The 13,502-nt window shown below is 45.8% G+C and overlaps 1 protein-coding gene across 1 annotated transcript in view; it reads left to right on the forward strand.

Moving 5' to 3' along the window:
• The window catches only part of EXD3 (exonuclease 3'-5' domain containing 3), a 288,670-nt gene that overhangs the window by 114,470 nt on the left and 160,698 nt on the right, over nt 1-13,502 (forward strand). The window contains 2 exon segments of the mRNA XM_065695336.1: nt 2,844-2,917; nt 5,680-5,718. Coding sequence (XP_065551408.1) covers nt 2,844-2,917; nt 5,680-5,718 — 113 coding nt within the window.

A 13,502-nucleotide genomic window follows, 5' to 3' on the forward strand; every position in this document is an offset into this window, starting at 1 on the left:
GCTTCTGAGTCAGTCCCAGATGTGAAGTGTGGTTCAGATGAAGCACTGTTGTGGTGCAACTGTCAGGTTAAGAGTTAGCATATGCCCAAAGAGGTGCTGTTATAGTGTTATACCTTTTGTATTCCACTAGTGCCCCACAACCTAGTCATGATCCCAAAACCCCATTGTACAAACACTGAATAGAAGCATGGTCCCTGTTCTGGAGAGCTTAGGATGTTGTCTTTTGCGCCAGCATTGGTTTTGGCTCAGGAGACCTGAGTTCAGACTCCTGTTCACTCAGCTAAATGAGTTGCTCTGTCCTGAAGCACATTTCTGGATTGGATTTCTGCAGATGTAAGGTGTAGATAGATGGTCATGAAATGTCAGGGAAAAGGTCTGGCAAAGACTCAGCAGTCCCATCTGTGTCACCCTCCTGCCCCAAAGCCAAAGGAGCTTCTTCTGCTACTGCTGATAAGCAGGGAGCATAGAATCATAGAATAGTTAGGGTTGGAAAGGACCTTAAGATCATCGAGTTCCAACCCCCACCATGGGCAGGGACACCTCACACTAAACCATCCCACCCAAGGCTCTGTCCAACCTGGCCTTGAGGACTGCCAGGAATGGAGCATTCACAGCTTCCCTGGGCAACCCATTCCAGTGCCTCACCACCCTTACAGGAAAGAACTTCCTCCTTATATCCAGTCTAAACTTCCCCTGTTTAAGTTTAAACCCATTCCTCCTTGTCCTGTCGCTACAGTCCCTAATGAACATGGAACCTATTGATAAAGACCTCTAAGGTGGAAAGTTTGCCATCTCCTGTGCCACCTGTGCCAGTTTTCCTCTAGCGTTGCCATTTAATTTCTGTTGTGTTTTCGTTGTTTGGAGTTTTTTCCTCCAAGAGACTGGATGAAAGCTTTTGCCTTTATGACTTTGATAGATGTACCTCATGTTTTACTTTGACTGTACCAATTTTGTGTTTGTCCTGTTCTTTTGTATGCATGTGTTCCACTTTCCATGTTCTTTTAACTTCTTTCTTGGGACTGAGGTCAGTAGAAGTTTCTGATTTAGGAGTTAGGTCCCTTGCTTCACTTTCAGTGCTTCCATTGCCAGCCCTTCTTAAGTCCTTTCCCCTTAGAAAGTATTTTCAGATGAAATCTTACATGCCAGTTCCTTGAGTTTATTGAAGTCCATCTTGTTGGTTTTATTTTGCTGTTCTGCCTTAGAGCTTTGAACTTCTTGTCTCTTGCCAAGTGACCTTTTCATCCTCACACTTTTGATTAGTCCCTCTGTGTTTTTTGTGATCAAATATAGAAAACTGAATTCAAACTCAATTATTTTGCTCCATCAGAATAGAAAATGCTGCTCGTGGCTTCAAAACTATTCCAGTCCCTCCATGTTGCTCTGTCCTACTTTCCTCACAGATACCTGCGCACTTAAAACTCCTCAGTTCTGCCAAGTCCTGAGCTTTGGTTATTTCCTCTAAGCTCAATGGATCTCCTGGGTGACCCAGAGCAGCCATGCTCTGCTCCTTTTGGAAGTGCTTTGAAATCTCTAAGTCAGGTGGTGATATTATTAACTCTTATGTTGATCTCACCTTCTTCAAAGAGTGTTGCTTTCCATGAGCTGCTGATCGCTCCTTTGGGTATTGGGATAACATCCAGAGGAAAGATCACTATTTATTGGGGTAATATCCAGTGAGCTAATTGCAGTAACTTCCTCACATCTTTAGAGGGTGAGGATAAGTTGTCACACTGTGGAAGATGAGCTTATAACTAACAGCTTCAGACATTTCTATTTGAGGTGGAAATGGTCAAGTTATGGCGTGATGCTGCTGTAACCAGTGGGACATCAGTTCCTCTCACTCTAGATTCAGGGGCTGGTATTCAGTCTTCATTCTCTCAGTTTTTATTCTTTGGGCATGGCCATGTGTGGGGCAGGGGGGGTGCAAAGCTCTGAGGTCCTTTGACTTGGTAACACCGGTTTCTCCTGGTGTATGTTGATTCAAGGAGGGCTTTTCCTTTCACTTTACTGTTTCCTGTTACCATTTCCAATTGCTGGTCCTGTTCCTTCTGACTACCAGTGAGATGGGTTTAGCCACTGAAACCCCAATCAAGGGTTTGGTTGAACCTTTCCTTGTATATGCATACCAGCATCCAGCAAGAACTGACAGATATGTATGCTAATCCTGGTTAATGTATTTTATCTTCTGCGTAATCTCTCTTTGTGCTGGATTTCAAAACAAGGAGCTATGTGAATACCTTGTTTTTTTGCAGTTATAATGAGGCCTAGCTGACGAAGATGACAGTAATAAAAATAATAACAACAACTGTTGCTTGCTAGCTCAGCAAAACAATAGTCACCTCCCTTCGTGTATGGAGATGGAGTCTCTCTCATGGATATGTATTTTATCAGATAAACTTTAGCCACAAGTTTACATCCTGAGGAACATGCTCAAGAATGCTTCAATGAGTTAACAGCACAGGTTCCAATTAAATCAAAAGAACACAGCCTCTAGAGATAGGAGGTGGTGCCTTTATGAGGATACCAGCTAATTAAAGGTGTGAAGTCATTGACTGGGAAGCGTATTGAACCAGCAAGTGCATCTTATCCTTGCAAGGTGGTAGAACCAGAGATATGAGAACCAAGGATTAGCATTGCTGATCATGGGTGAGAGTGTAAATAACAGTTTCTTTAGATAAGCTGACAGTGTGTGTGTCTGTCCATCATTGTTCCAAGCGTGATGGCATCCTGCCGTCTACATACCGAGTTTGAAACTGGGGAAGGAAAAATGGCATGTCTAGACAGTTAAACTTCAAGGAATTTCAGCTGTGTTGTGTACTTAAATGTCTTTCTCCTTTTTCCAGCTCTCTGCCCTAATGTCATAAATCAGCGGCACTTGAGAACTCTGAAATACCTCTTTTACAAGAGATTTGTTGAGGTACGTTTCTGCATTGTGTGCCATGGGTGTGAATGAGGCTTTTTGTTTCTTTTGCATTTCTAATAACGTAATTTATACGATTGGAATGTATTAATAGTATACGAGCAAGTTTTCATCATGATGATTATTGTATAGAAATGCAATGGATCTGCCATTGGGCCTGTTTATTCTGAGTGAATAGTTTGCGTGTCCGTTCATATTCTAATGACTGGGTGTCATGACTGCTCACACTTGGCTGCTAGTTTGCCTCAGCATCCTCAGCAGTGTTGAGACACATCTAGGTAGGTCAGGATATCTCTCCACACATGTATTTTCTCTCAGCTGTCACAAATAATCAGGAGCATACTGGGTAGAGAGGTTTTGGGGGGTTGTGTGTTGGGTTTTTTAACACTAGGATTTAGGCAGTTTGCATTGCTGGGTTCTTTGTAGTTACTTTGCTTTGGTACTTGTGGCTTGGCTGTGATTGATAGGTATGGCCCAAACTTGCCACAGAAGCTCTTTTGTGCTGACAGCCATGTTACTGCCAAGCAAAATGGTGGTACTTTCCACACCTATTGTCCAGCCTCCAAATTCTCTTTCCAAATGTGCTGGTACTTGTGCTGGCACTGGGGGCTTGTAGAAATAAGATGCCTTTAGTTCCTTCTAAGGAGCAGGTTTCTAGGAGGCAGCTCGGAGGCTAACTCTCTGCAGAATTACTTCACTATGGTTCCTCCTCCCCTCTCATGAGTGTATGTCCTGGAGTGTATGACCTATGTCCTATGAGTGTACTGAGCCAAGTCATTGCCCTTTGGATGCTCCGGAGCACACTGTGCTGGGGAACACATTTCTCTTCCTGTTAGCCAGGCAGTTTTGGTGCTTCTCTTGAGAATCTGGCATTCATCCTTATCCTGTGCCTGGAAGCAGGTTGTACCAGCTGAGAGTAAGGTTTTGTTCTGCCTCTTCTGGAGAAAACCAGCTCGCACATGTTGTATCCAGGTGTAGGAATAGGACTGCGAAGGACAAGGACCACAAGAGAGCAAATATCATAGCAAAATGTTTCCATTTCTTGAATTTTGCATTGTCAAGCTGTATTGGCCAAACATGGGGTAGTGCTTCACCTGCAGGTCATGGAAGACCTTGTATCTCCTTGTAGATACAAGAAGCTTTTTTAACAGTTTTAACAGAGCCCAACAGGTTGTTCAGATGTTCCTACAGAGCAACTGATCCGATCTTCAGAGAGCCAGTTTTCAGGAAATGAGAAACCTCCTCCAAAAGTGCCTGTTCTTGTGTTCAAAGAGGATTCATTTGATGTTCAGAAGAAGGCAGATCCATGTGGTTTTTGTGATACCCACCCCCAGTTCTTTGAAGGTGAAGATGGGTTTGAGTGGTGGTGGCCTGATGACACCATTCTGCCACGGCCAGTTCTGCTTCCAAGACCTCCTGATCCATCGGTGAAGGCTCTGATCTGCCTTTGCTGCCTGTCAGATCCCTGACAGAAGAGCTGGGGAGGATTGAGTCAGCAGCCTGCATCTCAAAGCCTCAATGTTGGATGACATCATTCTAGGGAGCTTGGTCATCTGCAGTAATAGGTCATCTAGGTCATCTGCAGCAAAGAGCATTTATCCAGGTGTATTTGTTTAGCAGAGTGGACTGGATTCTTGATCTGCTGTTCTGCTTTCTTTGGCCTTCCACTTCCTCTGTTTTGGAGTATTTGCTTGATTTAAAGTATCCAAGCTGGCTGGTTGATGCCATTAAGGTACATTTGGCAGCTGTTTCTGGATACGGTGCCTTCTTCTGAGAGCTCTTTGGTGTTCCCTGTTTACCATTCTCAGCTGGTTAAATGCCTCCTTTATATCACTAGTATTTAAATTACATGCTTGTATATCTCAAAGATGTTTACTTTGAGGCCTTTACTCCCTGTTTGCTCTTGTACCTTTCCATGAAGTGGCACTAGTGATCCTTGTTACCTCTGCCAGAAGTGGGGGGGAGGCTCAGGTCTTGCTGGCCAGTCAGTCCCATGCAGCCCATGTTCTTGGCAGAGTGGAGAGGAGGTCCCATCCTGGTTTCTCCTGAAGGTTGGCTCTGAGCTGCACTGGAATGGGGATTTTAGTTTATGGGGTTCCTTTCCCAGACCTCATGGTTCCAGTGGATTTTTCATGACTGGCCTGTTGAGAAAAGTGTTCTGAAGGCTCAGCTTTGCAGATGATCCCTGAGATAACTCCCATTACTGGAGCCTGTGGGGACAGCTCTGCTGGGGCAGCTGTTGAGCAGTCCATGGACATACTGCAGATCCAAGGTAAAGGCAGCAGCAGTGATCCACATGTTGCCCCAGACCGTGGCCTGTTTCAGCTTCGCTCAATGCTGTCTCTTGTCATTCCAAGGACACCGTGTGAGCCTTGAGGCACTCAGAAACACTGCTGTACTTTGCAGGGGGTTGTTAAGGTGATCGGTGTCCTGGAAATGAGCCCAGCTCGAGGTGATAATGAGATTTCAGAGTACTGCAGAGGAAAGTCCTGCCATTGCCTGTGTACTTGGGTTGCAGATGAGGGGGTTTGTCCATGTGCTGTAGTGTAGCAATTGTCTGAATTACTTCATCTAAGCTGGTTTCGTGCCATGCCCCGGCTGGTGACATCTGAGAAGCAGAGATTTCCCGTGTGCTCCAGAACGCATTCCTCAAGCACAGTTGATGCCAGTGTGGAAGATGCGTGTGAAATTTCAGCTTGCTCTATGCAGCATTCTTCTTTTTTTTTGAAGACAGCTCTGAAATAATCTTGTCTTTTCAGAAAACCATGACTCAGGAGAACTGGACAGACCACGTCCAGGTGAGTATGGATTTCCTGCTCCATTTCCTCAAGGTTGTTTTCTTGGAGGTGTGATTTTAAGATGTTCAGAATATCCAGCTCTGGATATTGTAGTCCTGCTATTACAGGTTATGTACAGCAAACTCGCACATGCAGGGGAGGGCAAGGAAGAACATTGATGTTTTAGTTCCTGATGTTCTAATTTTGCTGGAGCATTTAGATAAGGTTATCAAGTACATTCCTTTACTTGCCTGCACTTATTTGTAAGTGAACACTGGTAGTTACATTACTTACAAGGAAAGGGGAAAAGAGAGTTCACTTCAGGCAGTTAACAAGGAGTGTGAATGAACTAGGACAAATCTTAGATTCCCTTTGCATGCTCCACTCTGATCACTTGCGGCAGCTTTATTGGGTGACTGTTGGATACTGTGACTTCTACCTCTTGTGCTGTAGGACACAAGTAATTTTACTACCACAGGCAGAAGGGTAGCAGTGTATTATTTTCCTGTATAAACAGGAGAGTTCAGCCAGCCATGTTTTGGCCTGATACTACAACAAATACATCTGTGACAATGAAATGTCAAGAAATTACAGGGTAACAGGGCATTAGTGATGATTTATGTGTTCACGATATCCCTATGGAATTGCAACCTCATGGGGAGTGTTTGCTCCTTTTCTGTAACTTCTCTCACTTGGAATTCTGCAGCCAGTAAAGATTTCTGACCATTGGCTGCAATCTGCTTTTGAAAATCCATTGGAATGGTCAGCTTAGACCTTAGAGTGGTAGCAGGCCAGGCTGATGACTGACAATCTCATGCACTTGAGATCTTGGCATTGTCTGTGCGCACCAAATGACTGAATTGTAAACTCAGAATCACTGTACAGTTAGAGACCAGGTTGTGTTGAAGGGACCTTAAAGCTCCTCCAGCGACAACCCCTGCCACGAGCAGGGACCCCTTCCACTGGAGCAGCTTGCTCCAAGCCCCTGTGTCCAACCTGGCCTTGAGCACTGCCAGGGATGGGGCAGCCACAGCTTCTCTGGGCACCCTGTGCCAGCGCCTCAGCACCCTCACAGGGAAGAGCTTCTGCCTAAGAGCTCATCTCAGTCTCCCCTCGGGCAGGTTAAAGCCATTGCCCTTGGCCTGTCCCTACAGGCCCTTGTCCCAAGCCCCTCTCCAGGTTTCCTGGAGCCCCTTTAGGCACTGGAGCTACTCTAAGGTCTCCTCTTGAGGAGCCTTCTCTTCTCCAGGCTGACCCAGCCCAGCTCTCACAGCCTGTCCTCATGAGATATTTCTTCTTTCTTTTATGGGTCGGAAGCAAAAAGAACAGTTCAAAAGGTGTGAGGATGTGTTTTTTAAGACAGAGACCATTGATCTAATGCCCAGCAGCATGGCATGTTAAGCCTATTGTGTGTTTTCAGTGGTGAATATACCACTGTGTATGATAAACTACAGAGACCATTGATCCAATGCCCAGCTGCGTGGCATGTTAAACCTATTGTGTGTTTTCAGTGGTGAATATGCCACTGTGTATGATAAACTACACTTGCTTCTTGATCTAGGTGATCTTGTCCAGTGAAAGAACTTTCCAGGTTTCCTTTTCACCCTCACAAGTTTAAAGGTTATTATAGGATCTGGTCCATTGCAGGATCAAGACTTGAGATGAGATTAGCCATGAAACTATAGCCAGTATCTTCCTCACAACTTCTGGATGTACTTCAGTGTCTGCAGCGAAGGGTTTGATGGTGGATGACAGGAGCACCCTCCCAGTTTCAGATACATGGCTGCAGATCATGTCAGTCACTTGTGGAGACAGGAGGCTTAGGAACAGATGCCCTCTGAAAAACGCTTGTTTTGTGCCTGCTGTGAGAGCTCCCTAGAGAACCACAAAGAGCTCAGCTCCATGCTGGTCTCTGACAGAAGCTTCTCTTTGCTTTCCCAAACTTTGTCTTTTCTGTGTACTGCCAACTAATCTATTTTTTACAACTATGTAATTACCACACGAGTGGTGCTTAAACTTGCCTCTTATCAGTCCTGCCTCTCAGTGCTATCAGAAATTACTGTCTTTGGCATCACTTCAAAGTGATTGGAATCTGTACCTGTGCATCTGGAGGAAACTGAAGTAATCTCATGTGCTGGTTGGCTTCTGCTGCACCAAACAAAGGACAAGTTACAAAGCGGGAACCTCTGAGCAAGTTCTGGTTTTCAAGACAAAAACTAAGTTTGCCCAGGACTTTATTGTGTTTGAAAGATGTGGGTTTACACGAGGGGAAGGTTTAACTTCCCACGCAGAGCTTCATCAGTGACCTGACATGTTTTGACAAAAAAAATCCATTAGACTCCTTATGGAGCTGGAAGGAGTTGTGTGTCCACTTGAATGTTTAGTTCAGGCTCACAGACAATCTGTGTCTGCTGAGTTCTGCCTGGAGTTGCAGTATTAAAGACACTGCGCTGGGTAGGAGGCAGAAGGTGGGATGCAGCGTAACCTCAGGAAACCAAGACTCCTGAAGACTCCACAATGGCAAACTCCCAGTCAGAATTTGTGGATATTTTTTTCAGGTTTAATCATAGCATCTCAGCCTGGTTTTTGTTGGGAGGGACCCCAAAGCTCATCCAGTCCCAACCCCCTGCCACGGGCAGGGACCCCTTCCACTGGAGCAGCTTGCTCCAAGCCCCTGTGTCCAACCTGGCCTTGAGCACTGCCAGGGATGGGGCAGCCACAGCTTCTCTGGGCACCCTGTGCCAGCGCCTCAGCACCCTCACAGGGAAGAGCTTCTGCCTCATATCTAAAATGTCCAAAGCAGTTGAAAACCTTCATGGGTTTAAAGCCCATTTTTCTTCATTTGTGCTGCAGCTGTTACAAAAGACTTCAATGCTATAGATGCCAAAGCCCTGGTGAACGTGGTGTCCCTCCATGTTCAGTGGTGCTGGCCATGGCACGTTCTGTGTAGCTGCCAGTAAACATTCCTGGGCTGGGATTTCTTTTTGCTCACCCTGAGCAGTACAAGTACTGAATTTTCCCGTTCCTGCCCTGTGGGAGGAATGGAAGGTGTGATCCTGAGTGCTCCTACAAGAGGCAAAACTCAGTAGTTAATTGTGGGGCCAACAGAACCTGTTTCCAGCCTTGTAGCAAACTGGTTTTGCCCCTTTGCCACCGCCTGTGCTCCTGCTGTGCTGTCCGGGCTGTGGCTGCAGAGGAGGCAGGAGGGGAAGCAAAGGCACCTGAATGTCTTCATACCCTGGGGAAACTGCCCTCATCACAACCGCCTGTTGGCAGAGGCTGGTGAGCCTGGGGAGGGCTACCCTTTGTATCCTCTGCTCCAAGCAGAGATGCCTGGAGGGGAGAGGGAAGGGAAGGGCGCTCCTCTTGCCCAGTGCCAGCTGCACTGCTGTTCATTAGCTTGCCTAACTGCTCCCAAGCTGCCTGGAAGCCCGCGGGACAGTGCCTGTCTTCACAAGCAGAGGGGAAGGTGTGTAGGGTGTTGATGGTAGATAGGCAGGAAAAAAAGAGGCAGAGCATGAGCCAATTGTCTGCTTTGCTGTGTGCCCTTCTGCTTCCATCTTGGCACGCTTCTTGTTGTTCCTAGTTTTAATCAGGTGCATAGAGATGAGTGAACTGGGTAGAGCAAGCACGGAGCAGGCGATACATGGCTCTGATCAGATGCGTTCAGGAAGGGCTGTCCTGCCAGCGACTGCAGAGAGCACTTGGCCAGCAGCAGGAGGGGCTCACTGAATGCTGATGTTTCCCTGGAATGTTCCCTGTTTCTGCAGGACAGAATCACTTTGAGACTGAGAAGCATGGAAGGCATTTTTCAGTCATCTGCCAAGTGCTCAGAAAGTGATCATACAGAACAGTAATGTCTAGGAGGAGCATAGTAGGAAAGCAACTCTGACAGCAGATGTCACCTCTGCCAGTGCTTTAGGTGTTGGATAATACCTGAGATACTTGCATGAGGTTGGCAATGTGACATGGGACCTACCAGGCAGCACTTCCTTCTCGGGTGGCAGCTGGTCCTTTCCACCCCCAACAATTCTATGATTCTATGGTGCCTGAGGACAGCTCAGATAGCACCCTACACGTGTGTTTTGGTGATTTCTGTTTAACAGAGGGCTTGGGACTAGGAGGGCCTGGTACTTTGCTGCACTGCTTTTAGTGTGCAGTGTTCTCACTGGTGTTTTGGAGGTGATCTTGCAGTTGTGCCCTTTTAGGCTCAGCTTGGTTGATTAAGGTTATTGGTTGATGAAGGCGAGGTTGGATGGGGGTAGGAGCAAGCTGCTCCAGTGGAAGGTGTCCCTGCCCATGGCAGGGGTAGTAACTGGATGAGCTTTAAGGTCCCTTCAACCCAAACTATTCCGTGATTGTGTGGTTAGTGCGAGAGGACTCCCACATCCCTTCAGGTCTGGTCCATTCCCCATGGGCATTGTGCCCGTCATGTGAGGAGAGCACTGCCTGGGTAGCTCTGAAGTCCTGATGCCACACACAGGTGACAATCTCAGCTTGATGAAGAAAGGTTGGAGTAGTTGTGCAGGGGGAATAACAGAATATTATGGGTATTTCTGAACAGTTACAGCCCAGAAGGCAAACACTTGCTCAATGATTTTAACATCCAGAATATTTTTGCAGGGAATAGTTTGACTGAAGCAGAGCTAACCAGAACAGTTTAAAATGTTACCTCAGGGTACTTTGGTCCGTGTCTTTATTTGGACTTCCTGCCATGGAATTCTTTTTCCTGTGGAGCTGAACAGGGTAATGGTGCACAGCTTCTTTTGGGGCAATAACTAGAATCAGTGTTGGGAGGATTAAAACCAATGAGTTGATTTAGGACTGTCAGTGTCCTAATCAGCTGCTTTGCAACATGCCTGAGACAGTGAGGTGGTGAAGTAGTGCTTCCACTTTTACTGACCTTGAGCCAAAAGGCCTTCAGTTGCTAAATCAAACCTTCTGTGCTGGTGTTTGCATGGGGAAACTCTTTATACCTCAAATGTAGAAATCTTAAAATGTTCCACAATTGCTTAGAAAAAGTGCTGTTGCTTGAAAAGGTGGTATTTGGTTTTGAGGTGTCATCATGAGCTGTGACCCCTCTGCCAGGTAATGGTTGGAAACACCCTGCTGTGCACGGAGAGAAGGGTCCCGGGGTACAACACCTGGAGAAGTGGCTCTTGCTCTTCTTCAGGCCCCTGGTTTGGAGCTGTCTGCTCTGGTCTTGCATGAGAAGGCAGGAGCCGAGCCCTGGAGCCAGCTGTTCAGCACGCTCAGTGCTGGGAGAGGCAGCAGCAGTTAATCTCTTCTCCTCCTCCAGCCGTGACAATGAGATAACAGACTTATTTTAAGATTCTGACCATGAAAATCAAGCACTGTGCCAGCTCCTGCTCTGGGTGACTTGGGGGGAGATGCTGGTAGCACATAGCAAGTGTGTAACTCCAGTTCCACTGACATTCTAGGGTTGTTATGCTACTTCACAGATAATATTCAGCTAATAGTCAGAAATCTGCCCAAACAGAAGGCATAAAAGCAAAATGCCCTCCTTTATGTGTAACACACTGGAAAAGCTTTGACAGTTCCTGGTCCTTAATAGGTTTAAATTATCTTACACTGCAGCAGGGAGTTGTTGTCATCTTATTTATTTAACCAATGAGTTTCTGACTGGCAAAATTCCCAAGATCCTCATGTGCTCTGTTTGTACAGGACCAGTTTGACCTTAGTGAAAATGGAACCACCTCTGGAATCAAATGCAATAGTTGTTGTGCTCAAGGAGGTAATTTTTAAGAGGAATTCAGAGGGCAGAATGCAATTATTCTTTATAGTGTTTGTGGCCAGAACACCTGGCCAGTTAATCCTGCTCTGGGGAGTCTGTAATAAGGACAAGAGGTTAAATAGGCCACTTTGCAGCTCTCCGCATGGAGCGTCCTTCCCAGGGACTCCCCAGTTTAGGCAAACCTTTAAATTGCCTCAGGATTGTTTTGAGTACAGCCACATCCCTGTAGCGCAAGGAACTTGGTGTCTGTAGGGAATGAAGCAATGTGTGCAATGCAAATGGGAATGATATTCAGGAGGTGATTAATAAATGACATGTCTTAGGGGAGAAGTCTGCATGTCAAATTATCTTTCTCTCTGTGTCTGAGTGAACTGTTTAGTCAGGGATATAATGGATTTCATCACTCAGATGTCAAATCTCGACTGGCTGTTTTCCTGGAAGGTAGAAACCAAACCTAGTTTAACCAGGCGTTGTGTGAGTCCCTTGCTAGTATTTATGGCCTCTTTTTTAGCAGGAAATTACAACCAGCGGGTGATTGATATTGTTCCTTCTGGCCCTTAAAGTCTCAGGAAGGAATCATCGGCTGAAATAAATGTTCATGGTTCTACTGGTGTTGCTGCAACAGGGTGCCTGAGCTGAAGAGCAGTCCCACTGGAGCCAGGTAGCTCTGAGTCTGGGTGTGTGGATAAACGTGCAGGAGCTGCTCCCAGCCTCTCTTTGCCTACACTTTGCCTGTGAAGGTATCTGCAAAAGAATTGCATTTGTCTCTCCACAGCTTTAAGCAGCTTCCGAACAGCTGCTGTTTTAAAAAGAGAAGTTTTTATTTGGTATTTTTTTCCCCCGTTTGCAAAATAGATGGAATTTAGACCTGGACCAGTGACAGGTTCCAGATCTGGTGTCTGTCTTGTGAAGCCAGGATTGCAGGAATTGCTTTCTATTAGTTGAGAACTGGCAACTTTTCTTTCCCCAGTGTCCACTCATTGCTCCTTTCATTCCTCTTCCTGCATTTTGTCCTCTGTTCAGGGACTGACCAGCAGCTCAGTGCTGGTGGGAGTGTTTTGGCAATGCCTCTGCTTTTGCCCTGTGCCTTTTTCTTTAGATTTACTGTTCTTGTTGGAGGTCTCTGAGAAGAACATACAGACACAATGTGATGTAAAAGTATATTGTACCTAAGGGAATATTAAACCATGGAAAACTGGACAATAAAAGTAGCAGCAAAGTATAGATTTCCTTCTATATTGCAGTTCAGTTTGTAAATGGTGTCATATATTTACTGATAGCTGAAATAAGAGCAGAGTTGCAAGGCAAAAGGCCTCACTGATAGGGCTGATGCAGAAAACAGGCACATCTGTGACTGGCTCAGGAAAAGCATAACGTAATTCTTCAGTTACGTTCTGCCTCCTGGATAGAGCAGTAAAACATGCATCTGTACTAATGAAGTTAGCACTGTTGGGCTAAAAGAAATGGGAGCTTCTTGTTTAACAAACCCCCAGCTGTTGGGGGAAAAATACATGGGAAAAGGCAATCATGCAGTGTGCTCCATGCCTGACTATCTAAAGAAGAGTCTATCAAGGATGGGCTATACAGTTAAACGTAAATGTGCCTCTTGCTTGGCTTAGAGAGGATTATTTTCTGTAAGACCTGGTGTGCCTAATGTTAATTATGGTAGTTGTAACAAATCCAGCCATGGATTTGTTCATATTCATCCATACATGAATTGTGGTTGAGCACAAATATACTAGTGAATTCTGGTAGAATTTACAGTGGGTACAAAGAAGCCAAGAAGAATTGCTGCTGGTTTCCACCCTGCCTACCACATTGTCAAAAACATCTTAAAAAGTCAGCCAGAAAATTGCCCTGGACTGATGGAAGATGTGTTTGCTCAAGAGCTTTGGAAAATCAGCTCACCCTAAGTAGGGATCTGCAGGGCCAAGTTCTGGGGATTCAGCAGAAGCTTACGGGAGCTGCGTGTCTGCCTTCTGCTTCACTGAGGTACTGGCAGTGAAAGCACAGGACTTCAGTTTTAAAAGCTGTGGCCAAATAGCCTTTA

Source organism: Lathamus discolor, chromosome 15 (genome assembly GCF_037157495.1).
Source record: "Lathamus discolor isolate bLatDis1 chromosome 15, bLatDis1.hap1, whole genome shotgun sequence".
Classification (NCBI taxonomy): Eukaryota; Metazoa; Chordata; class Aves; order Psittaciformes; family Psittacidae; genus Lathamus; species Lathamus discolor.